The sequence below is a fragment of the Diorhabda carinulata genome, chromosome 8 (genome assembly GCF_026250575.1).
Source record: "Diorhabda carinulata isolate Delta chromosome 8, icDioCari1.1, whole genome shotgun sequence".
NCBI classification, from domain to species: domain Eukaryota; kingdom Metazoa; phylum Arthropoda; class Insecta; order Coleoptera; family Chrysomelidae; genus Diorhabda; species Diorhabda carinulata.
In genome coordinates this window covers 551,850-579,168 of record NC_079467.1, presented here as the reverse complement: position 1 = coordinate 579,168, position 27,319 = coordinate 551,850, and the positions used below count along the sequence as shown (strand labels likewise).

Here is a 27,319-nt window from a genome sequence, read left to right as displayed (position 1 = left end):
AAACGGAAGCGGATCTGTTTGGCTTGAAAGTCAAACGGCAACTATGAATTGTCTTAGACATTTATGTCTTTATGTCTTATTTATATTTATATCTTAGAATTTATTATGTGTTCTACAATTCTTTATTTATAATTGTTCACAAATATATTCGAAAATCAAGATAATTAATAATATCGACCGGTGGTTTTGCAAAGTGTGGTTCGGCACAAATATCTACGTGGTGCAAGGTGCAATAATATTTTCATTGCGAAGAATTTGCTGAGAACAAAATTACATCTATTATTAAACTCAGAATGACATCGAAAAGGAAGACATGATCATTTTCAATCTTTCTCAATCATTAACATTACCAAGAGTGGACAGAGAAATGGTCTTATTGATGAGAACTTGCAATCATGGCATTAAAAACAACAACTGACTTACTCAAACTTAAATTTAGTTTTATTCAGTGTAATAAAGTTAACTAAACAAACAGAGTTTTGTCTTCCATTGTTCATATATTGACTATTTGGCTTAAAAGTTTGCCGACCACTGATATAGACTATCAATATTGGTTTCATTTTTTCGCACAAACAACCATAACATCATATTTCACTCTTGGAAATCGATTATCATCATTATTATTAATTATAACTTTCTCCTTGATATGCTGGAAAAAACATTTCTTGTATTCTTCTTGCTCTTCAGGAGGGATAGACGCGTACGATCCATTTACTGCAATGTAGTTTTCTACAAAATAATACAACTAAATTGGAATTTCTGGAACCTTTGATGATATTCATACTGAACACACCAATACAACAGACACTGAAGGTGAACAGTGTGTTCAGTACAAAATAATACAGTTATACAGATTGATAGAAGATCCCGTTATAACAACTCACCTTTCCACGCTTCTTCATACGGAAACTCATAAACGAAGTCTTCCACTCTCATTTCAATATCCTTAAATCCCGCGTTAACTAGATCTTTTTTGCAGCCATTCTGTTTGTTTTTCTGTAGAAAGTACGGTGACAGCATAGATTCTTGTTCATATTTTTTCCATTTCGGATGTTTTGATAAATTACAGTAAACTACATCTAGAGGTGTAGGTTGAAGAAATATGTGGAAAGTTTGACCTCCCGGTTTTAACATTTTATGAATGTTGTCGAATGCTTTACTGTGAATAAAAACAAAATTATTTCATGACATTTATTCAAATATAATCATCAACTACTTATTCCAGAGAGAATCTTATTGAAAATGAATATTTATTTGATTCAAGAAAATCATGAAAGATTGAAATATTTTTATGTAAATCTGCAGCTCTGTCGAAGAAATTGAAAATAGAACTTGAAATATGAAACTATACTACTGTTTGTTGTTGTTTGTCTCAAATACGATGATATAAGACTAAATTGAGTCGAGGAATGGATTTCACGTAAATATATGGTAATAAAGTAAAAGTTTCACCGTGGGAAAATTTTATGAATGTTGTTATATGCTTAACTAAGATAAATTAAATCAAATTATTCATACCATTTGCTCATTTAATTTATTTTTCAAAATATTGTCAACTACTGACATTTATTCAATGTAATAAACGATACTAAATATTTATACTTTTAACTATCGCGGGAAAATATGTTTTCACAAGGATTAACATCCAGTAATTTCCGTAGTATATACAACATTTTATTCCTCGCGAATCCATTATGATTTAACAAAGTGAACTGCAGTTCCAAGGGATTCTGAACAAGATTTTTTTAGCATTCGTAATTAACAATATTTGCAATTACCAAGTAATTGTATATGTACGACGCTTGTTTATTTGTTGCTGCTTTCTTCAAATTTACACAGCACGTCTGTAAAAATCGAAAATGATATAAAATACTTGTTATAATCCGGCGAATCTCAAAAGAAATGTATATAAAAATATCCAAATCCAAATCCAAATACGAGGGTTGCTACTTAAGCATTGTGACTGCATTATTTGACAATCGCTCAAAAACAAGCTCGTATCGATTGGTGGAAAGAAATATTGAAAAGATTCAATCGCGGTGCTCCAAAATAGAACTTCGAAGCAAGTGTTCGCTAAATAATACGAATTATTCTTCACTACAACAATGCGAACTCCCACACATTAAAAAAACGGTTTTCAACACTCAAAACAACGAATCAATTGATCATCCGTTTTACAGTCCTTGTCTGTTACCTCAATGATTTCCAATTATAAGTATTTGTTTCTCTTTGTCTATCTCAAAACTTGAGTAATATTTATTAATTTAATCTATACGCAAACTTATTTTTGTCTTAAAATTAGTTGTTGAATTCAAGGCAAAGTTTATGATTTCAAATAATATTCCACGATATTTGGTAACGAAAATATTGTCAATGTCTCACAAAATGTTTAGTTTATTACATATTACGAATGTTATCAATAGATTACTGCAATTGAAGTAGCATATTACCGAATTAATTTCTTATTATAGGTTATTTTAGCTATGGGATAATTTGTAAAGTGTGAAAAACCAAATTTGATTCCCAGTTAATGTAGTATCACGGTGTATTAAGTTGGAATTTCTGGAACCATTCGCGATATTCATTCTAAACACACTGTTAACACCAATACTCATAATTACACTGTCTGACGCGCGTTTCGATAAGTTATCATCTTCAGAGACTGAAGGTAAACTGACAGTTGACAGATAAACTGACAGATAGCTTGGTTATAGAAACGCGCGTCAGACAGTGTAATTGTGAGTGTTGGTGTAGACAGTGTAATCAGTATCACAATGTAATAGCGCTGCGATGACAGTTGCGAGCATGCGCGGTAGTTACTCTGATGTACGCCATTTTCAGATCGTTGTTGCCGACGTGTTCTTCGTAGTGGTACTTTGTGATGTTGGCTTTAAATAATAATTAATTGAAAATACCATTTCTTATTAAATCAGTTTAGGCAAAAATTCATTGTCAATATTTCTATAGAAGATAAATTGTTCCTGTCGATTTTTGTAGGAGTTAATTATGTTGAAAAATTAGTTAATCACACTATTAGTGTGCGCAATTTGTCCAAAGGGTCCAAATTATATCTGTGGGGATATGATTCAACAATAACTTATGAAGAAGTCAAATATTTTCAAAACCACGAACTAACCAAGCAAATTCACTTGAATTTACAGGTCGATAACAAATTAATTTTTTCAAAAACTGGTTTGGAACTAAATTTTAATTTCTGGAACCGTTGGCGATAATCATACTGAATACACTGTTTACACCATCACTACACCAAAAATCACGATTACACCGTCTGAGGCGCGTTTCGATAACCAAGTTATCGTCTTCAGAGACTTGGTTATCGAAAGGCTCATCAGACACTGTAATTGTAAGTGTTGGTGAAGTGGTGATGTAAATAATGTATTCAGTATAGAAATTTGGAAGTTGGAATGAATAAAGAATAAATCCGAAGTGACTACTGTGCCATAATACGTGCACAAAGGATAATTAAAAATGTTTGTTTAAAAACGTATCAAGCCGATTGACTGTGATGCAAATTAAATAATCAAATAAACCAATAGTTAATATAAATCGTAAGAAAAATATTTTCGAAACAGAAAGTAAGCTGTTGTATGTTATATCAAATCAGTGAGTTCAAAAGAAATTAGCATAAAAACAGTATAGATCGTTGTCAAATGTCAAATGCCTCGAGTAAATTCGTACATGGATAGTTGACTTAACCGTCCTCACGCAGATGTAAATTACTACGTAACAAAGATTCTCTATGGAAACGGATACTTCGAAAAGTACCACAGATTCAAACATTAAGAATCATCGAGCTGCACAGCCTGTACAAGAAAATACGGAGCCCTAGGGGTGGTAATACTTGGAAGTATAGTGCTGTGAACAGAAAGAGCCTGGGCAGGAATGTGCGTCATCACCGCTGAAATGTTGAAGAAACTTTGTTATGTTATATAATAGATGATGAATAAAATCCAATGTGATGCTGTAATTCACATCAGTGCACTAGTCTGATACGCTTTGACATGAGAGTGTGTTGAGACTCAAATAGGATTCATTTCGGAATATAATTTGATAGTTTTTACGACAAGAGTCAAATTTCTCTTACCTCGCGTTATTTTTTGGTATACAGTGGAACGTGAAGAAGCTAAAAATATGATCAAATCGATTTTGAAATTCCAATGGAATATCTTGTGCACTAATATTGAATTGTATAATTTTTCCCCTTTCTGGTAATTTCGCATTCTGCTCTGCATACTTGACCATTTGTTGGGAGACATCTGCAGCTATAAACTCCTTACAATCATGTGGAATGAGTGGTTGTAATGCGGCAGCCGAAGTACCGCCATCTCCAAAACCAAATTCCATAATTGATGGATTATTTTTCCATTTAATTAAATGTTTATATTTGTTTAAGAGATACACCGAATGTATACTTGTAAAATGAACATGCTTCGCAAATAATTCAGGTAAAACCATCACATTCATTTTACTATCTACACACAACAAAAACAACTAGTTTGAATTCAATAACCTCAAATTCTGATAGTGATTAAAAAATTTTCCTTGAAAGTAGTTTTATCAGTTCAAGTTGAGATCGTTTTTATCACTATTTTTAAATAAATACGTTCCAGAATCGAATCGAATAATTCAACTATAGATACAAAGTTTTTCGAAACATCAAGAAATGTCTGTTGTACAGATTTGAACCAATGGGCATGATATACGCTACAAACTATTACAATGTCTTGTTCTCAATGCGATAAAAGCTTATCGGTGCAACAAATATCAATAGTTTGTCACACAGAAAATTATTTACCAATTGACACTTAAAGTTTATAGCTTGGAACTGATGGATGATAGTTTTAGGACGAAGAATTCACCCAATATAACCAACTTCAAGAAACATGCACATTTTACAAAAAAAAAATAAAAAATTTATCACATAACATATTATATGGTTGTAATTAATTAATAGCGTAAAAATATTATATAAACGGTTGAAAAGCGTTACATAAGCTGATTTTTTTTCAAAAGAATCCTACATTTTTCTATTAATATATGGTAAATGATGTCATATTGAAAAGTGGACTCAAACTCTTGATAGAATATTATTAATCGAGCATAATCTCAATAATTACTTTGTGATTATTACTAAAAATTTATAACTCCTTCTCATGATCTGTTTTCATATCTCCCTGATGCTAATGCTAGTTTACACAGTTTCTTTTTTATGCCTCTTATTCATCTTTCAATCCGTTTGCCTAATTCGTAAACACGCTTCTCCTATTCCACGTTCAAAATTAGTTATAGGCTCAATATTTTACAACGTAAAAAATGCACAATCACTTGCCAATTGAAATCAAATCGATATCAGCTTTTCCAACATTCCGCAATAATTTGAGGGCAAATTTACTGGAAAGTGCCTCCTACTCTGTAAACGACTTCTATTCTAATAATTGCTATTGATTTATATACAAATTATTACCTATTACTATTACCTATAATTTTGTTTTATTTGTATCTTTATTTAGTTATTCTTATGTTAGTTTTTTAGTTTCTACAAGCCTTTTGCCTGCAAATTGTGACAATTTTTTGACAGTATAGCATCTCTCTCTCTTTTTCTCTCTCTCTCTCTATCTCTCATAACTTCTATTATTGTTTTTTGTTTTCAGATTTTCTGTGAATTAGTTCTTTGCCTACTGTCATTTATCTCATTATTTGTTTACCCTACTATATCGCCGTGTCTTACTGAATACACTGTTTACACGACCGCTACATCAACACTCACAATTACGCTGACGGACGTGCGTTTCGATAACCCAGTTATCTTCTTCAGAGACGGAAGGTAAACTGTAGTGTGAACAGTGTGTTCAGTATGAATATCACCAACGGCTCTAGAAATTTCAACTTAGTTCGTATATTCTTTCGAATAATTTCCCTACATTGTAATTTTTAGTGTTTTTTTGAATTATTTTCAACTTTCCATCTTCCATTTCGCTCAACTCTCCCGTTTTCCTTATGCTTGTTCCAAACTTCTCCTGTCATACATATAATTTGACTTTTCGAACTTTTCGAACAAGAAAGTTACAACTATTCAAATTCAAAGTGAAGTCTAAATGTTAAAAATTCAATATAAGCAAAAACTAGTTCTGATGGAAATAAAAATGACTGGCGATTACAAAATATAATAATTCTGCAATTTATTTAATGTCTATTGAAGAATTCAAACTATACTACAACATATATTAGTAATTAGTTTCTTTTTCTATTATAGTTTAGTTTGTCCTCTTTCCACGTATATTTCAATGCTTTCCTGTTAATCAAGCTGCTCTCAAGCTACTTTCCATTTATACAGATACAACTTTCCTCAAACTCCGTCGTCAATCATAACTCAACTTTCTTGGAAGATTTTTTTATCTTTTTGTATTATTTTCAGAAGATTCTCAGAAGATTATTTTGTATCTTCTAGAAATTATATTTTTCCTCCTTGTGTGCTCAATTCTACTTCATTTCTGACTGACTGACGAGAGGGTATAAAATATTTGGAGTCCAAAGAGCACAATTAAGATCAAAATGTATTTCAAGAGCCGCATCTACGAAACAGCTCTTAGCAACAAAGAAGAAAACAAAATAAACATTTGATCTGGGGAAAACGTATAATATTAGTTGATATAATTTTCTTGGTATTTACCGTATTTCCATCTCTCAGTTTTGTGTCCTGTATATTCCAAGACTACTGATTACTTACTTGGTTCTCCCATCGACCCCACACGAACTGACTTTATAGATATTGTTCACAATATAAAAATTCTCCTGACTCCGTTTCTGTTCTTCATAGGTTTCACATTAGATAAATCAGCACGTTGTAGTGTCTTGACCTTTACATTTATTTTTTCATCGAATTCTGGTATATTTTAATTTGTTTAGTAAAGCTTCCTATCATTTATGAAGATTACTTATCTTTTAGGTATCTTAATTCAATCACTTTTTTATTCACAAACTAATAATTATTAGAATGAGAACAAACTATTCTCATGAATTATGTTTAGGCTTAGAGAGCTCATAACTACTTTAAAGAATCTCTCTACGATGTTCACAGATGTGATAAACATCAAAAATTCAAAGAAATGAATGTCAATCTGCAACGGGTATGAACCTTTGTTCTTCTAAGAGTGTTTTGAGAACTTGTTGTCTATGAAGATTGTTTTCTTCAAAATTGTTATTTCTTAGATGTTATCCTACCTAATTGGATCGAAACGAGAAGAAAAAGAGAAAATTTTGTCAACGTTCATTGAGTCTTCTATGAAATAGGAAAAGCAATTGAGATGTAGTTACAAAATAAAAGTGGATGGACATACAAAAAATCACTTATTAGGAGGTAAAGACTAGAATACAAATATCAGAAGTGAAATAAAAGGAAAAACCTTCTGCACTACGCTACTAAAATACTATCTGAAAGTCTTTCGATCGATTTTTTGACAAAAACGTATTCTTTGTTCAACTCGATAAAATTTATGATTTAAGAAGTATGTAGATTCGCCATAAAGAGACATTCTTGAAAAAAATATCATAAATTGTGATTATTTATTGAAAATATTTATTTAGGAGATATTGTGAACAAAATCAAACATTTCTAAATGAACTACATACTGTCGAACACAGAATAAATGTAGGAAAATTCAGTTGGTTAGTTTACAACTTTTTCTATTTTCATCTCTTACAAAAACATTTTTTTTTTCGTGAAATTTGATGAAAACTTCACCTTTTTATGTTCCAAACTTACTTATATTTATTTTGATCTAATATCGAAAAGGCACCTTAATCACTTTTTTACAAAAACTCGGAGAGTTTTTCGTTCTTTGAAATCTGTACTTTCTGATGATGTGAAGAAATATTCTATCATCATTTTGAATTTTTTCAGGAAAGGCAAAAGAAATCGCACCAGAAAATTCATAAACTTGACTTGCCGTTTGTCGTTCACGGGTCACTTTTGCCGTTTCGTAACAAATTCTTCAACCTATTGATAAACTTGATGTTGCTGCCGTTAACCTAAAGACTTTTTTTGACGTCTGTACTGCTTTATGGGCGATATTATAGAAAATAACGAACAGAAAATGAACAACCACCATAAACAAACTAACAAATAGAGAAATAACCTCAATGTCACGCTCTAACGTCATATGTCAAAGTCACGTGACAAACGGAAGCGGATCTGTTTGGCTTGAAAGTCAAACGGCAACTATGAATTGTCTTAGACATTTATGTCTTTATGTCTTATTTATATTTATATCTTAGAATTTATTATGTGTTCTACAATTCTTTATTTATAATTGTTCACAAATATATTCGAAAATCAAGATAATTAATAATATCGACCGGTGGTTTTGCAAAGTGTGGTTCGGCACAAATATCTACGTGGTGCAAGGTGCAATAATATTTTCATTGCGAAGAATTTGCTGAGAACAAAATTACATCTATTATTAAACTCAGAATGACATCGAAAAGGAAGACATGATCATTTTCAATCTTTCTCAATCATTAACATTACCAAGAGTGGACAGAGAAATGGTCTTATTGATGAGAACTTGCAATCATGACATTAAAAACAACAACTGACTTACTCAAACTTAAATTTAGTTTTATTCAGTGTAATAAAGTTAACTAAACAAACAGAGTTTTGTCTTCCATTGTTCATATATTGACTATTTGGCTTAAAAGTTTGCCGACCACTGATATAGACTATCAATATTGGTTTCATTTTTTCGCACAAACAACCATAACATCATATTTCACTCTTGGAAATCGATTATCATCATTATTATTAATTATAACTTTCTCCTTGATATGCTGGAAAAAACATTTCTTGTATTCTTCTTGCTCTTCAGGAGGGATAGACGCGTACGATCCATTTACTGCAATGTAGTTTTCTACAAAATAATACAACTAAATTGGAATATCTGGAACCTTTGATGATATTCATACTGAACACACCAATACAACAGACACTGAAGGTGAACAGTGTGTTCAGTACAAAATAATACAGTTATACAGATTGATAGAAGATCCCGTTATAACAACTCACCTTTCCACGCTTCTTCATACGGAAACTCATAAACGAAGTCTTCCACTCTCATTTCAATATCCTTAAATCCCGCGTTAACTAGATCTTTTTTGCAGCCATTCTGTTTGTTTTTCTGTAGAAAGTACGGTGACAGCATAGATTCTTGTTCATATTTTTTCCATTTCGGATGTTTTGATAAATTACAGTAAACTACATCTAGAGGTGTAGGTTGAAGAAATATGTGGAAAGTTTGACCTCCCGGTTTTAACATTTTATGAATGTTGTCGAATGCTTTACTGTGAATAAAAACAAAATTATTTCATGACATTTATTCAAATATAATCCTCAACTACTAATTTCAGAGAGAATCTTATTGAAAATGAATATTTATTTGATTCAAGAAAATCATGAAAGATTGAAATATTTTTATGTAAATCTGCAGCTCTGTCGAAGAAATTGAAAATAGAACTTGAAATATGAAACTACACTACTGTTTGTTGTTGTTTGTCTCAAATACGATGATATAAGACTAAATTGAGTCGAGGAATGGATTTCACGTAAATATCTGGTAACAAAGTAAAAGTTTCACCGTGGGAAAATTGTCGTCCCGAGCCCAAGTATGATTACGGTTTTTTCTTTGATATAGGTCGAATGAATATAATCTATTTTTAACCACCATAATGGGCATCTTTGTGACTCGCTGGTATTGTTCACAATAGCACTTTTATATATTTTGATTATTAAATATACAGGGTTCTTCACGACGAGCTGAATCGATATACATATGGGAAAGTACTGCGATTAGTGTTCTGAAAATTTGCTTGCAAGGGTTTTCCAAAATGCTCGTTTCAGCTAAATTAATTCCAGTTTTCTGAAACTTCGTTATTTTTAACGAAATGCTATGGTTTTTACGAAATTTTTAGAATCTACGCAAAATATTAATAAAACTTTATATGCCTAAAGTCCACAATTTTTTAATTATTTCACATTTTCGATAGATACATGCAGCCCTCCGCTAAAACAATTATAATTCTAGGTTTAATTGAGTCAGATCTAATATTTTTGAGTTTTGTACAAATAACACTTACAGCTTTCAAAATCTGTGAAAACTTTGACAAAAATTTATATAGGGTGTTTAGAAAATGGTGCCGAATTTCGCTATCTAAAAACTTTTTGTTTTTTCTAAAGGCAACCCACATTTTTCTCTTTACCATTAGATTCTACCAATCAACAGCCATCAACAATGTGATTGAATTATTTAATGATTAAAAGTATGTCACCATCCAATTATAATGTAGATATTTCAAAATATTCCAATCTAATTACATTTCTGAAATAAAATAGAGAAAGTTCCAAGCCTAAGACAGCTGCAAGTTTCACGAGATTACACAAAATATCGATTTTTTGAATATTGCTTCAAATTGCAGGAGCTTGAGGAGTTTGTGAAATCAGCTAGATAACATTAGATTTCTTATTGCAGATTCGGGGACGTTATTAATTGTAAAACTTAAGAGAGCAAATAATGATGTAAACAAAAAATTTGTAGTTACTGAATATGTTTAATTGTATCAATTGTAAATAGCCCTTCATCCAGAAGGATCGCCGCCTATTTCATGGCTATCACAACGGAAAATGTATAAATCAGGTTGTGGGTAAAAACAAATTTTATGAGCTTCCCGAAAATTAATATGTTCCAACTTGAGAAGAAAACGCTAACTCATATCCAAGACATTCATTTCGAAGATTATCTGCTACACTTTTAGTTGAATCAGGGGGTGGAATTGATGACACTGAAGCGGTTGAAGACACTGAGTTGTGCTGGCAGGAAATATAATTTTAACACAAAAAAATTCGACAGTTGTACCGAATAATTTAAGAAACTTCTCATTAATGCGATGTATATTTAATGATAGTACTTTTCTTTCGAAGGAAATGTAACTTTATGTAACATTTTGTTACCTGTTAACAGAAATGATAGTAAATTACGCACCAAGGAAGAAAAGGAGGACATTTTACAAAAATAAACAAAGTATAACCGAAAACAGTTAGATTTCCAAATGATATTGTATGGTACATGATGAAGTGAATGGATTTTTCGACTTTATCATAATGATTAACAATATTTTCTCTATCAAAATCAGAAATATATGCCTCACCTTGCGCTGATATTTGGTATACAGTTGAACGTGAAGAAGCTGAAAATGTGATCGAAACGATTTTGAAATTCCGATGATACATTTTGCGCACTAATATTAAATTGTATAATTTTTCCAACTTTTGGTAATTTCGCATTCTGCTCTGCATACTTGACCATTTGTTGGGAGACATCTGCAGCTATGAACTCCTTACAATCTTGTGGAATGAGTGGTTGTAATGCGGCAGCCGAAGTACCGCCATCTCCAAAACCAAATTCCATAATTGATGGATTATTTTTCCATTTAATTAAATGTTTATATTTGTTTAAAAGATACACCGAGTGTATGCTTGTAAAATGAACACGCTTTGCGAACAATTCGGGTAAAACCATCACATTCATTTTACTACCTGCATATAACAAAAACAACAGGTATATTTATATATTAATGTTCTAAAGATAACGCGAAGAATTATTTTTATTTCTTGTCACCTTAATTAGATTCAGATTCGTATCTAACTAATTTAACTATAACTGTAAATATGAAGTTTTATTTCAGCAGAGGTAAGCTAATGCCAGGTGATATAAAGCACATACTCTACAGAACATGCCACGGCTTAATGCAAAAAGAAAAATTTTCTCTTACTACCCTTCGTTCCTGAGTTATATGCACTTAAAGTCTTCTTCTTATTCATTCAGGATCTGTTAGTTTTGCAAGTTCCTCTGTATCGGTTCCTGTGAGGTGGGCAACTGTCCGTTCATCTCGTAAGTGGTCGTCCGGGTTCTCTTTTTCCTATCGGTTTCCCGTCAAGTACGATGCGTGGCGTTCTACTCTTTTCCATTCTTCTCACGTGGGCTCACCAGTATCTTTTTCTTTGTCTCTTGACCTGATACAAGTCTTGTAGATCCCAACCTTTCATATGGTATTCGTTCGCCCATATTAGCTGCCTTAAGCAGCCCGATGTGGCAGTCGCTTCAATGATGGGTCGTGATAACTCGACAGGTCCATACCCAGGTATTTAAATTTTGAAACTTGTTCGATGATTTTGTCCTGAACTACCAACTTACATCGTACGCGCTCTTTAGCAAATGTTATGCCTTTCTTTTGTTTCTGTGGATATAGTCATGTTCATCGTTTGGGTGACCTGGCAGAATCTGTGTACTTGTCACTTAAAGTAAAAGCGTCACATTGGACGTTTATTCTATCGATTATTTTGTTCCTTGTTTTTACCAAGCTTTTTAAGATATCTTCAAAAAATTAATCCATTTGTATTCAATTCAGGGAACATGGTGGCCATGCAAATGAACCTCCCTCCAATCCACCTTTTAACAAAAGATGTTTTTGTTAATATTTACATTATTGCTCTAATAAATCTTCAATTCTCAAGTATCTTTAATAATTCCTGATTTTTTTATAACTAAAAATTATAGTTTTCAATATTCTAAACTTATATTCACAGAAAAAATTTGTCTCCATTAACGAATCGGTTTTTTCGCTGATATTTACATTGTTTATACTTATTATAATTATAATGAATAATGATACTATTACAACTATCGAATTTGGATTTTTTCCATTCGTCATATTATAAGTACAACTTCCTGGAAGTCTAGTCTAGTCTAGTCTAGTTTGGTTAATTACTTCTACAATTCTTCTTTCATGTTATAACTTGTTATTTTTGTTGTCGTTGATTTAACTTTTGATAACTGCAGCTGTAATGTCAACACCATCGCTGTAAAGTTCGGACATACAAAATCAATTTATTTGCCCATAGCAGCTTATTTATGCCAACTTTTTTTATGGTGAATTCACCATTCTGGTAAATTTGATAGGACAGGAGTTGGTAGAGTAAAATATCCAGATATCTTTATTTTGGGTAGAGGTATTTTTTCTATAAAAGCTAAAAGATTAAAGATGGATATTGTTAGTAATTTAATTTAACAAAATCAATTTCCGGCTGTCAATCTATGGGATTCTTATATGGGGCAATTCACTCTTTCTCTGATTTTGTAGATAGCTAATATTCTATGGTTTTCTATAGTTTTTTTCGACTAACTCCAATATGCTTTGTGTTCAAATCATCTTCATCCTCCTCTTGTATCTCCAATTATTATTCCTAACGAGTTGTTGTCCTTTTCTTAGCTACTGATTTTCTTTGATTCTTATATTTGTCCTCGTTAATGGCGAAAATACACCACGGAAAATAGTTATATCTACAACCAAACATTATTCTTCGTTTCGTAAATTGTGCTGGCTCCTGCTCTGTGTTTCATAGGTTCTATATTTGGAAACTACGAACGTCATCTACTCTTGTCCTCTGTTTTTTTTAAATTTAAATTAGTATTTCTTATTTACGCGAATCTGATCAATATATCTTAATATGTTCAATATTTCATTCAAAATGAGTTATTTACTATTGTTTTTATTTTGTTAAATGATTCTACACTTATTTGCACCATCGTTGCCTCTGAGTTAAGAATAATACAAACACAAATTAGATTATTGAAAGATTGATATCAATTTTGAATTGGACAAAACTGTGGCACAAATGGACCAACGATGTTAATTCACTTTCCAATTATATAGACCACAATTTTGTCTTATTCAATTATAATATTGAAGTCTTTTACTGAGTCAGACTACCATAAATAATGATGAAGTTTCTGTTGAAAGAAAGTAAGAGAATGTCAACTAAATAAAATATTTGTTTTACATTCTAAGGTTACATAATTTATTCAGATTCATTCACATTTCTATTCACTATTTCAATATACAGGAAAAAACCACAATGAGTAAAGTCCATAGCTAAAATTAAACCAGTATGCAGCATGTCCAGAATTAAATATTATTATTATAATAGTTTACAGATTAGGAGGCACTTTCCAGTAAATATACCTTCAAATTATTGCGGAATGTGAGAAAAAATTATATCGATTTCATTTCAATTAGCAAGTGATTGTGCATTTTTTAGAGTTGTAAAGTATTGAGCCCTCAACTAATTCTGAATCTGGAGTAGGTAATTGAAGGTGGTGCTCCGCGTTGATAGATAACCTTTCTAAAATTGGAAAAGCATGCTTAGGCAAAGGGATTCGAAGATTATAAGAAAGGGAAAATCAGAATTTTCAATCTTTTAAGGAAGTCCCTGCAGCGAGCCCTGTTGTCTAGTCCGAGTAAAAATCTAACAGCTCTCTTTTGTAGTTTGAAGATTCGCTCCAATTGAGTCGTACCACACATACCCCAGAAGGAAAGGGAATATCTGAGATACGACTCAATAAAAGGTGTATAAGTTCAGTTTTTTAAAAACTGGTCTCAGCTCAAAACAAGAGGAATTATCCACAAGCTCTAAGAATTCTACAGATTCAACGACGTCAATACTGGTATTATTTATTAAAAAAGACTGAAAATTTTTATATGATAAAACTTTGGTTTTAGAAACCAAAGAGAAGTTTGGAATCTCACCATGATTTAACGATGGATAAGTTACTAGATATGGTCCTATGTAGTGAGATCAGGGCTGTTCCAAGAGAAATTAATGTCGTCGGCAAAAAGACATATTTTACCACTGATGATGTAGGCGATGTCGTTTTCTTCTGGAATAAGCAGATCCGAAACCTGCTTCAAACTATGTCTTTTCTTCTGGACTAAGCAGTTCCAGATCCTGGCTTAAGCTATGTCGTTTCTTCTGGAATAAGCAGATCCGAAACCTGCTTCAAACTATGTCTTTTCTTCTGGACTAAGCAGTTCCAGATCCTGGCTTAAGCTATGTCGTTTCTTCTGGAATAAGCAGATCCGAAACCTGCTTCAAACTATGTCTTTTCTTCTGGTATAAGCAGTTCCAGATCCTGGCTTAAGCTATGTCGTTTCTTCTGGAATAAGCAGATCCGAAACCTGCTTCAAACTATGTCTTTTCTTCTGGTATAAGCAGTTCCAGATCCTGGCTTAAGCTATGTCGTTTCTTCTGGAATAAGCAGATCCGAAACCTGCTTCAAACTATGTCTTTTCTTCTGGACTAAGCAGTTCCAGATCCTGGCTTAAGCTATGTCGTTTCTTCTGGAATAAGCAGATCCGAAACCTGCTTCAAACTATGTCTTTTCTTCTGGTATAAGCAGTTCCAGAACCTGGTTTAAACTATGCCGTTTCTTCTGGAATAAGCAGATCCGAAACCTGCTTCAAACTATGTCTTTTCTTCTGGAATAAGCAGATCCGAATACTGCTTCAACCTATGTCTTTTCTTTTGGTATAAGCAGATCCGAATCTTGCTTCAAACTATGTCTTTTCTCCTGGAATAAGTATTGTTGATTTCCTTCAATTTCTTAGTATGTACCTATGGTAGATTTCGTAGATTTCGTAGATTTCCATGGTAGATAAATTCTCTACCATGGAAAATAAATTTCAATTTGTTTACTCAACTAATAAATACCCGAAAGGATAACTCCTTTTATTACTAAAATGGGATAAAAAATAGAGTGTTCATTATTGTTGAATAGCTTATTTCCACTTCTATTATACAATCGTTCTAACGCTGTAGAGCATGTTCTTTTTCTTTTAGAGTTTCCTGATGATTTATTCTCTATAGTGCAATTCCCTTCCTTACATGTTTATGTATTGGTCCTTCATTTGAACCCATTGATGTGCATCATCGGTTAATCGAGCCCAAGTTGTTCCTGCTAGCAGATCATGGTCCTATTTTAGTTAAGGTCTTTTCCTAAGACTTTTGATGTCTCGTGGGTACCATATCGTATTTTTTTGGTCAATCTATTATCAGTCTTTCTTGCCAAGTGTCCTACCCAATGCCATAACGTCTATTAACTGGATCTTTTGACATATCCATTCTATTCTTTTACGCTACTTTTTTTGTTATAGATATTGCGTTCCATTGATCTTCGTGCAATCTAGAGTTTCTTGGACATTCAACATCGAAATTACTAACTCTCACCTACGACAATTTAATCCTCGATTAATTTTTGGTAGTAGAGATCTGGATCTGAGTAGGTAGACTAGGTTTTAGCTAAATTATTCTTAGGTCTACTCTATTGCTAGCTTTGTTGAGCTCATTTATTTATTCTAGCAGCTCCTCGATCTTATTAGCAATTAAAACGATATCATCAGCCAATAGTAGATGGTTAAGGTATTTTCCATCTATTCTCAGACGTTTCTAGCCCCATTCTAATACATTAATTATTATTTAACGATTTTATTATCTACTTAACTATCTTCATCAACCTTCAATTCAACAATTCTTATTTTTAATGACGATACTTTTTTCCAGTCGAGTTTCAACCGTAGATTATATTCCTTAATGGATTTTAGTAATAATTAGATTAATTATTGGAAATTCCAGTCATTACAACTTTCTGTGACAAAAATTGTTTCGAAAAATTTATAAATGTCGTTTTAATAGGTATGAATGCGTCCATTTTGATATCAAAGACGACCACCGACGACCTAACCTAACCTAACCTAACCTAACCTAACCAGACCACAAATAAACATCAACCAATAAAAGTAAATCTAGTTTTTTGAACTATATCTACTCAAAACAATTACACCGGCCGACGAAATTTTTAACAGTTCAAACAATTCTTTCTATGATGATACAGAATAAAAGATATATATACAGGGTGATCCCGTTTCTAGGATAAAAAGAAAAATGAAAAAATATTTGGGGGTTTTTTCAGTTAAAAAATTGGTATTGAAATTTTATAAGAATATGTTTTGGAAGTTGATACATCCAATGAATTTGTATTTATGTCTGACTCTCATAGAGGGCGCTAGTTACACGGTTCGTACCAAGTGATATTGAACATCATTTAATATTACGACAAAAATGTAATCTTGGTAAAACTCGATGTTGTGTACAGTTTTCGAAATATTTTGATTCCAAAATTATGAATTAATAACCGATGCTAATAGAAAAGTTATTATTAATTATTATTATTATTATTAATTGGTAAGTATTACGAGAATTGAAAATTTTTTGTCACGTAAATGAGTTCCCATGGATAAAATGGATACATTTAAAAAAATTGGGGCTGGAGGCTTTCGTTTCTGTCCAAAGAGTAAAGTTCACAGTTAGTTAAGTATGGGCACTGAGTAATTGGAGCCAATGGTATGTTGAAGCATCATCATAGCTTTTATTGAAAATTTGCTACTGTTAAGGGGGTTTAATTCAATTCATTCATTCCACGTGAATCTAATCGTGTGATTATATAAAATATTCTAAAACTCTTGATCATGTTCGAAATGACATAACCAGCATTTCCTTTGTAATACAGGAAAAAGTTGATGGAATAAAAACCTCACTCTGTACTTTCTTATTAATAAAAAAAAATCTTTTTCTTTATTATGGAATGGAATAATTAAGTGAATTTATATCTTTTAACAGATCGCTATCGTTTGTTTTCGATCTCTTTTTATTTTTGTGATAATTATTTTCCGCGCCTCCAGCTATGAATGCAGAGATCTTTAACGTTTTCATTAATATTCTCTTTCTTATAATATTCTAATATTTGTAAGTTCTTGCAAATTAAGAGCTTCAAAACAATAGGGAGGACTGGAAACAATGATGCCTTTTATTCTTTTGAGTATCGTCATTGTTGTATTGTAGACAGAGAAAAATTTTGAACAATGTTTCCATCATGCCATGTTATATTTATATTCTTAACACTAGGAAACGATTACAAGAAAATCCATAAAAAGTAGAACATTGCAGTTTAGGTATGGGCAATCCGACAACGTTTTATCTATCATCCTGTGGTAAGTATCTTTAAACCCCATAATTTCGTGAGCTCCGCATAGATAACATAGACTTTTTCTTTCTTATACATCCTTGAATTCGTTTATCTTATTCGTAAGCACGCTATTCCAATTTTAATAAGATCGTTGCACAGCTATCCACTTGAAGCACCGCCTAGTTCAGAATTTGTTAAGGGCTCAATACATTACAATACAAAAAATGCACAATCATTCGTCAATTGAAATACTGCTACTCTGTAAAATACTTTTATATACTAATTTTATTTAATTCGGAGCATACTGTGCACCGATTCGATGTTGTTATTCATTTTTAATATAAATTATCACTTATTTTATTATTGCTATAAAGTTAATTTTCAAATGTACATTTTCAAAGGTAATTTTGTTATTTATTGTGGTTTTCTTCGGGATATTGCAATTTTATTCTATTTGTATCTTTATTTAGTTATTTGTATGTTTGTTTCTCAGGTTTTTACAAGCTTTTGTCTACAAATTATGAAAAATTATCGGTCGATAAAGTTGACAGAAACCAATGTGCAAAAATTTCTCATCTCCACTTGCTCAGAAATACCTTCAACTTCAAAAGCCGATAAGAACGTTGAGGGTACTTTTCAGATTGTTTTACAAATTGATGTTGAATTTGAATCAATTCACCGTGCACCAAATTTTCACTGAAGATATCATTTTCATTTAATAAAAATCATTCTTATCATACTTCAAAGTATTATGATAAATCGAAGAAAGAATTCAGATGGACGACGTTCCAATTTCTAATGAGCGTGCGTTTTGGATCAGAATTAAGCTGCAAATAACATTTTTATATTTAGTTCCATGGAAAACCTTTGCGAAGAAATTATTATTTTCACTCAAATATCGTTATTTAGATGATAATAATTCTAATAATAATAAAAATAAGATCCTATGATTTGTGTGATTAAGCAAATTATAGATCAAAGAGAAATTCAGGAATCTCTTCTCCCATCATCCTTTGTCGATTACCAATTCACAATTCCTAGTATCGTGAAATCAAACTTAACCTCCATCTAAGAGTAATGTGCATATTCACAACTCCCTCAACGATCAATTAAACGCTAAGGGAGTACTTGTATGTAGGGTGATTGCCCTTTAAAGATTGCTGTCAACTAGTTCGCTCTTACAAACATAAGCCGGATATTAAACCAAGGTAGAATTTGATTTAACTCTAAATCTGCATTATTTGTTGTATCACAGACGCTACACTTCACGAAATTTCGATAATTTTCTTTATAAACAATCAATTAATATTTTAATGAAGAAATTGATTCGTATTTTAGGAAAAATGCAATGAATTCACCTGATGAATCGCGAGAAGTATTCTTTCATGAATCAGTAGTTTTTTTGGGATTTCAATAATGATTTAAACAGTTTTTGTGCATGAAAAATATTTCTTTTAGATATTAATCACGCTATTACCCCTACGCAAGGTCTTAGTGGGGTTAGTAGGCCTGAAGATACATAATTCTGTTGCTCATTCAACTAGTATGTTTTGGGTCAGCAAAGAAATGAGCCACAACTTGAAAAAATCAGTTATTTGGAAAATTTATGAATTAATTATATATATGGGGGTCATTTTTGAAAGCACATTCCGGACACGGCTCATAATTTCTTGATATTTTGAAGAAATGCGTGGTCCCCTTCAGTAATATTAGCTTGGGGTAGCTACTACCCCTATCCGACGAACCCATCCCTTATTCCTACTATGGAAATCACTGAGAGGCAGCTATCTCAATCTCTATCTTAAGCTGACAATTGGGCTTCATTTGGAAATTTGGAAAACCCATTCTTAATATCGCAGTAGCACGGGTAGTTTTGACTAGCAGCGCAAAAGTTTGGGAATATTTCATATTAGACCATCTCGAAGTCAGCGTCGTAGTTTGCCGCCTAGATCACGCTCAAAGGCTGCCGTAGCAAAATTCCGCAGAAGTAAATGTTGGGTTGGGCGTATAGGGAAATTTTTGGAGGTAAAGCGACAAAAATAAAACATAAATATCTTCATTGGCTACCGTAACCTACTGCAAATAAATCAAGAGGATAGTTAGAAAGTTGAACGACTTAAAGCTCCGTGAAAAATGGATCAAACCATCTGAATGCAACAAATTGGAACAAACTATACAAGTTAATATTTTAAGCTAGTGGACCACGCAACACAATCAATTATCAAACAACAAATTATGGAACGTTCCCTCCAAAATACCCTCCACAAATAAATATTCTTAAATGAATTGTTTATTCATGAGTTCGAATTTTGAAAAAAAACTGAATTTTTGGCTTATATTTGTTTTTCATTGTTTTTATAACTACAATTTGACTAATTTCAGCATCCTATCTCTAATATGGTACGAGACATCTATACCATAATGACTTATGACATAATTTTTTTTATTTTGGTTTTTTTTAGACGCCCAGTAGCTACAAAGCACTGAACCGTATAAATTGAAGATGCTCTTAGAATTGCCTTTGAAGATTTGATACAAAAACTAAGACCCTGTAAATGAAATAAGAGGAATATGGAAAGGTTCTTAGCCTACTATAGAACCAAACACAATTTCAACGTTAAAATATTCTCCTCTTAATTGGAGACATTTTTTACAGCGAACCTGCAACGTCTCTAGACCTTTCAAAAAAAATGTTTCTTCTTGCTCTGCAAACCAGACATCTACAGCTTTTATTACCTCTTCGTTTGAAGAAAATTTTAAACTTTTTTTTAGTTGAGGAAAGAGTTGATAGTCGGACGGAGCCAAATCTAGTGAATAACGGAAGTGTTCTAGTAATTCAAATCCTAAATCACGAATTTTTTGCATGGCAACAACAGATTTGTGTGCAGGGGCGTTGTACTGTAAAAACAAAACACCTTTGAATAGATTTCCGCGTCTTTTCTCTTTAATTTTGGGGATCCATTTTGCAACCATTTTTCTCATGTCCAAATTGACGTGAACTTTATGATTTACGCGTTCGTATGAAATATTCAGTGCTTCAGATCAGATCCCTTTTAGCCCAATTCGATATTTTCGGAGACTGACCCAGAAACTGGCCTTCCCCATCGGTCATCATCTTCAATGGAAAATTCACCTCTTTTGAAGCTTGCAGTCCAATTTTTCACGGTCGCATACGAAGGACATTGATCACCAAGGGTATTAAGCATATCTTCGTAAATTTGCTTACCTCTTAAACCTTTTAAATACAGGTAGTTGATGATGGCTCGATACTCCAATTTTTAGATTTTCACAATTTCGGTGGACATCTTTTTTCTTTTACTTTTTTGACGTCAAACTTCACACTTACACTTCTAATAATTTATTGTTGGTTGCTATGGTAACGCAATATTTTGTTTACACATGGAACTGATCTAGGCTAAGTAGACATCAATACATCGTCGTATCTCGGAATTATGAGATTCCTCCAACTTTCGCTGCTTCCTCGTGTAAGAATTTGGTATGTTGGATGCCGAAATTCGTCTAAGCACAGCATTAGGTCAAATGCGAAGTTCTACGCCAACAGATGAAGTTATAAATAATGAGACCACTGTTAATCTAACAGACGAGCAAGATCCTCCAAACACAATATCTTTTCTTGACCAACAGTCTTGTGCAAAGTTATATAAAGAGACAACAAAAAGCTAAAAAAGAAATAAAAATAATATTCGTATAGAAAAACAAAATCTTGCATCAGACTCTTCTCCAGACGCGACAAATGAACGTGTGGCGTGTCTTGAAGATTTTAAGAAGACAAAGTTAAATATATTTCAGCGTTTAAAATGGCAAGATAAAAAAAATGAGTATTTCCAGTAGCCCAAAGTACTTGAAAAAAATTCTAATACCTACGATTATTGTACCATTGATTGAAGTTGAGAATTAAAGACTACAACTTTAAGTTAGTACTTACCGAAGATGATTGTGCTAATTTATTAAATCGAATTATTTTTTTTTTCATAATCATCATTCATAAGAGTTTTTTTTTTGTTAGGCATCTATCCCACATTAGCTCTAACTGTATACATAATCATCTGTTTTTCAATATACATGTTTTTTATATATACACGATAACGGAGAAAATATTTCAATCATTCGTAGAATTTTTCGAATTTTCTTTCACTCACTCGAGTCTCTTAGTCATGTACCTTATTTCCCAAAGGAAATAACACCAACTTTCGAAGTGGAAACAAGTAAAGTAACAAAAACAGAAGAAACTCTTTTTACGAAACTGCAGAGGCCGTTAAGACGTTGTACTTCGTTAAATAAAACACCTGGGAGTGATTTTGGGAGAAAAAATCTAATTACAGAATACCGACGTCATTATATAAATGGCAGAAGCTCATAGAAATTTTATCCGGGGGGCTGTACAACTTTTTAGTAGGACTTGAATAAATAACACAAGAATTCGTAATTTTTTCGGTTTACCTCATTGAATGACCATTTTTATTAACGTATAATTTAGAAACAACACAGTTTTCAATTATTAAATCTACAAGATATTTGTCACTTAAAAACTTACTTATTTTGCTTATCATCGATATCTGAAGACTAAAACTGAAGACTGCCTTTTTCAACTTAATAATTGGGCTCTACATAAAGTGTATCCCACGTGTATTGAAGTATTACGTTTTTGAAAGACAGGAAAAAAGAAGAAAATGCCCTTTGGAATCCCTATAGTATAGCAAGAGCGTCATAATCATGTAAACCACTGCGTTGTTCACTACAGCATTCCCTCAGCAATACAACCTGTACCGCAAGTGCCAGATTTACAGATTCTATCTTTACCTGACATTTTAATCAATTCACTAAATCTGAGAATAAGGACAATCCATCAGAGGATGAATTTACTTTATGAAGACGCATTGAACTACAGCCGTTTATCAGAGGAATCAAATGATTTGGTTAGAGATTTGATTCTATCTAAAGTTCTAGGTTTGAACCCTCTTAGCTCCAGGTACATTTTTCATTCTAATATTCTTGATACGTCTGAATGAAGACTTTTTATTGATTCCTCTCAAGGAAATATGAAAAAAAAAATTTTACATAAGTTTACTTGAAGAACGCATATGAAAATGTAGAAACCCTATTAGGCAACATCAAATTTTTCAAACAACAATAGCTTGTGTTGGGCGATTTCAAAATGATCTGCCTTCTGCTAGGTCAACAGCTGGGTTGTACGGAAATGCTGTGTTTGTTATCTGAATGGCACAATAGAGCTCGTGTGCAAAAACTGGAAACAAAAATTATTGCCTTCAAGACAAAATTTGTATCGTTGATTTACCCTAAGAAGATATTTCTACCAACATTGCTCATAAAGCTTGGATTGATGAAGCATTTTGTGGCCGTTTTATCAAGAGAAGGCGTATGTTCCAAAAAAATTTCCCGGCATTACTTAAGAAAAAATCAAAGCGGGAATTTTCGTGGGTCCAAATTTTGTTGGAGGACCCAAGTATTGAAAAACGTATGAATGAGAAAGAAAGTTTTAAAAGTTGTGTACGGTTTTCTGGGTAACAATAAAGACCTTGACTACTAAAACCAAGTGGAAATAATGTTACGCCATTAGAAAAATCTTGGATGCAACATGAGTGTGAAAATGCACTTCTTCCCACATTCTCACCTAGATTATTTCCCTGAGAACCTATAGTACGGTCAATTTGAACATTCGACCACGCCACCTATGAGGTACTGTAATTAGCGCGTTTTTTAACGTGGTTTTCCCAGAAGGCCTGTTCCACGGGTCTGTTGCGATCATGTTTAACTTGAAATTATTGCAAAATAATTTAGTATTACATCCCTTATGCAGTTGCAACAAAATTATGTGTGGTGGGAGTTAAGTATGAACAGGTTCTAACTAACCAACTCCAACGCCAGTCTGTAGGCTCCAGCTAATAACCAAGCCATACTTGAACTTGGTAATATACCCGAAAAAGATGTTGATGAGCAGCAACTCAGGTTGGAGGAAGACAAGCCAATTGAACTTTTACTATTTTTTACTTTTAGTATTTTTAACTAAACATGCATATCGATACTTATCTAAGCAGGTAAGCGAATGCCGTTGGTAATAACTTGAATTATTGTTTTTAAAAACTTCAACATATTGAACTGAATCTTGTTTATCAAACTTTTTGAAAATTGTTATTTTAACCTTCCTGCGAAATGCAGATGTCGTGTCACATGATTTTATCACTTTCCAAAAGTAAATAAACTTTTTGATGTATATATTTCCAATTTATGTTGAGCTTTTCCTGGTTTTATTTAAGAAAAAAAATAGTTTTTTCAGTTAGAGTTGCAGTTTTGGACGATTACAATTTTTCGAACCGTTATATCTCAGAAACGGTAACTCGTAGGTGAAAAATTATTGATGCGTTTGTTGTAGATAATTTTATGGTCTACAATTTTTGTCGAAAGTATTTTTTTGATAAAACTTACCGTTTTGCTGAAAATCACGAAAAACTCATTTTTTAACTTTTGACCTTGAATAAAAGTTTTTCCACACAAGGGAATCATGGAGAACTTTCAAATTTGATTTTTAATTATATTTTTAACAATTTTACTGATTTTCATCTTATTTTTTGGTCTAATTTGATCGAACTACTAGGGGATTATAGTTAAGAGCAAAGTAAACGGTTCTACCAAGACATAAAAGAAATGGTAAAACGGTACCAAGGTATGTGGAATAACAATATGGTGGAATCTCAAAATGGATTAATAATACACCCAAGAGATGTACAGGAAATCAAAAAAATGAAAGTTCTAAAACTAAAATAAAATACGTTCACGTTATTATATCATCTAATTTGAAATACCTCAAAATTTTACAACATTTGAAAATCTCTGTACAGGGAAATTATATCTAAAACAACAATAATATTGTAATGTTTTTCTACTTTATTTATATGATTTCTATTCGTGGGGTTGATTAATAAATACTGTCTTTTACGTTCTTAATTTATTTATTCATACACACACTTAACCAATTTATAATAATTCACTTATCACTAACACTTAATTAACTTAAATAATTTATTTAAATTCATTAAATTCACTTTCTATTTCGGTCTGTTTAATACAAGTATTTATTACAAACTATACTCAATGTGCTACATATATATATTTATATCTCAAAAGAATTCTCAAAACTTCTAGAAAATAAAAAAAAAACATGCCTTTCTACAAATTATTCAAAAAAACAATGTAATAATAAAAAATTGTATAAACAAACATCGAACGGATTTCGCTGTTTATAAAAATATGTCAAAGACGCCGCGCGAATTTTAGAACTCCACTTTATCTAGGCAGGACCGGCTCCTGGGTGGAGACTCGTTCGTAACAGTATTATTGATGTGTAAAAAAACTATAATCGAGTATAATTGGATTATGACATTGTACAAAATGTAGACGTGATATAAAAAACCATAAAGCACATATAGAATCAGCGTAAAAACCATTTCAGAAACAATTATTTTCATTGAATCAATTATAAGAAAATCTTTTCTGCAGGGTGTTGTAATTAACGAATCTTATAATTTTATTTATTTGATCTATTCACTTTATTTCAAATGTTGTAAATCGATCTCTATCACATTGTAATCTGTTCACCTCTGTTCTCAATAAATCCGCAGTTGTAGAATAACGTAATATCGGTGTCAAAGGTCATGTGTATATGACATTACACGATAGAAGGCACTCTAGGGAGGACTTAACCATCGTTATCAAATCCTGTTAATAGACCATTTCATTGTAGGGTTTCGCAAATACATTCGAGGCTCGTTGTAGTAACCGTATGTTTTTACTATTAGCTATTGTAGAACATTTTCGATAAGAGCGAGTATTTAGCTAATCGATAATAGGCTTAGATTAAGGTACTCTCAATATAAAATGGAATTCCATGTTATATGATCCGCATCTCGTTTCAGTTGTTGCAACTGGTAAAACTAAAAGAACATGGAAATTGGTTACTACCCTTCTGATTCATTTGATGTGAATTAGAAATGATCAAAATTCAGCAGCGATCTTATTTTTTGAAATAAGAAAACTTCCAATAATTTTTTGTTGATCTATATTGCGGAGAGTAAATATTATCAGTAGTAATAAATCAAGGACATTGATAAATTTATTATTGATCCATTCAACGCTACCTATGGCGTCGATCTGTTTCCAAGCAACGAACTTTCGAAATCTTGAGCATTTATCAATCTTCGGATAGAAAATTGAATAGAAAGTTGTTGGTTGATCATAGAAAAAATTCATAGCAAAAACAATTTATTCAAAGGTGATATTAAGGAAAGAACAATTAGAAAAGTTGAGTGAAGATCCAAACGTGTTAGTTTCTATAACTGATGAAGATTTCCATTACGCATTTTGTTTCCCCATGGAAATGTTGTGTTTCGAATACGGGTATGTTATTTAATGGAATAGAAGATTTAGTTTAACTCTGGTTGCATTCGTAATAATACAAAAGCAATTACAGGTGTTGAATCTATTGTTGATGTTCATTGAGAAAATTTCAAGACAATCGGCTAGTGATTGGTGGAATTTCTGGATGTACGTTCACGTATATTCTTGGTATTCCAATGATATGTTTCCGTTATATTTTTATATATTTTTCAATCCATTTTTCACAAAAAATCTTAACTTATTCGCCAAGAGGTCAAAAGAAACGCAAAGACCCAATAACACGATTTTTCCGAGCTCTCTAACGGGAAAACTATCTAACTGGAAAACTGGAAAAAACGTTTTAGACAAAAGTTGTGTGAAATTTTATGTATATAAGGCTGCTATTTTTTTCCTTGAGACACATAGTTTGCCCAGAAAATTGGAAATGCTACAACTTTTTGATTCACTACTTTCCTCGAATAAGCATAGTTTTCCAAAAAATGCAAGAATGCGCGCCCTCCAGCAACTATGCATCGTACGATAAAATGTTCAGCAGCAAAATTGTGGAAAATTTAATTATCTACAACTTATTCCAGTTACTTTTTGCTCCTGGATGCATGGCTTTCCCGGAAAAACGGAAAACCCATTTTTGAAAAAATTTTCCGCTCCTTAGCGGCGGAAATATGCGTTATTCAGAAAAAAATTTCCTGCAAAAGTTGTCGAGAATTTGATGTACTACAACTTTGTTACACACTATTTTCTCCGGAAAAGCATGGTTCTCCAGAAAATGAGTTTTGAAATCTTCTTAACGTCCTCTAGCGACATAACTATGCATCGTACGATGAAATAATCCAAAGTAAAGTTGTGGAAAAATTAATTATCTATAATTTGTTTAGAATAAGTTTTTCTGTGGGACGCATAGTTTTCCCGAAAAATCGGAGAAACCGATTTTTGGAAAAATTTCCCGCCCGTAGCGGCGA

General features: G+C 32.2%; 3 protein-coding genes across 3 annotated transcripts in view; all 3 read right to left on the bottom strand.

Annotated features, from left to right (window-relative positions):
* Positions 1–432: 432 nt before the first annotated feature.
* LOC130897004 (juvenile hormone acid O-methyltransferase-like) lies at positions 433–4,528 on the bottom strand. The gene is made up of 3 exons (XM_057805475.1): positions 4,106–4,528; positions 885–1,159; positions 433–729 (listed from the first exon to the last, which is right to left on the bottom strand). The coding sequence occupies exons 1-3, from the start codon at positions 4,483–4,485 to the stop codon at positions 557–559; spliced, it is 828 nt and encodes a 275-aa protein (XP_057661458.1). The 5' UTR covers positions 4,486–4,528; the 3' UTR covers positions 433–556.
* A 4,095-nt stretch (positions 4,529–8,623) lies between these two features.
* LOC130897006 (uncharacterized) lies at positions 8,624–9,353 on the bottom strand. The gene is made up of 2 exons (XM_057805477.1): positions 9,083–9,353; positions 8,624–8,927 (listed from the first exon to the last, which is right to left on the bottom strand). Exons 1-2 carry the CDS (start codon positions 9,330–9,332, stop codon positions 8,755–8,757), a joined length of 423 nt encoding a protein of 140 aa, XP_057661460.1. The 5' UTR covers positions 9,333–9,353; the 3' UTR covers positions 8,624–8,754.
* A 1,860-nt stretch (positions 9,354–11,213) lies between these two features.
* LOC130897403 (juvenile hormone acid O-methyltransferase-like) overlaps positions 11,214–27,319 on the bottom strand; it is a 31,143-nt gene continuing 15,037 nt past the window's right edge. The window contains exon 2 of the mRNA XM_057806239.1: positions 11,214–11,605. Within this exon, the coding sequence (XP_057662222.1) occupies positions 11,214–11,605 (392 nt within the window). The remainder of the gene's footprint in view (positions 11,606–27,319) is intronic.

Bases quoted from the DNA above. Each gene is read 5' to 3' on its own strand.
- LOC130897004 (XM_057805475.1), bottom strand. From the start codon at position 4,485: ATGAATGTGATGGTTTTACCTGAATTATTTGCGAAGCATGTTCATTTT. The intron at 1,160-4,105 runs GTAAGAGAAATT...TTTTATTCACAG, and splicing joins ATACCAAAAAATAACGCGAG to TAAAGCATTCGACAACATTC. The intron at 730-884 runs GTGAGTTGTTAT...ATTATTTTGTAG, and splicing joins GTATGAAGAAGCGTGGAAAG to AAAACTACATTGCAGTAAAT.
- LOC130897006 (XM_057805477.1), bottom strand. From the start codon at position 9,332: ATGTTAAAACCGGGAGGTCAAACTTTCCACATATTTCTTCAACCTACA. The intron at 8,928-9,082 runs GTGAGTTGTTAT...ATTATTTTGTAG, and splicing joins GTATGAAGAAGCGTGGAAAG to AAAACTACATTGCAGTAAAT.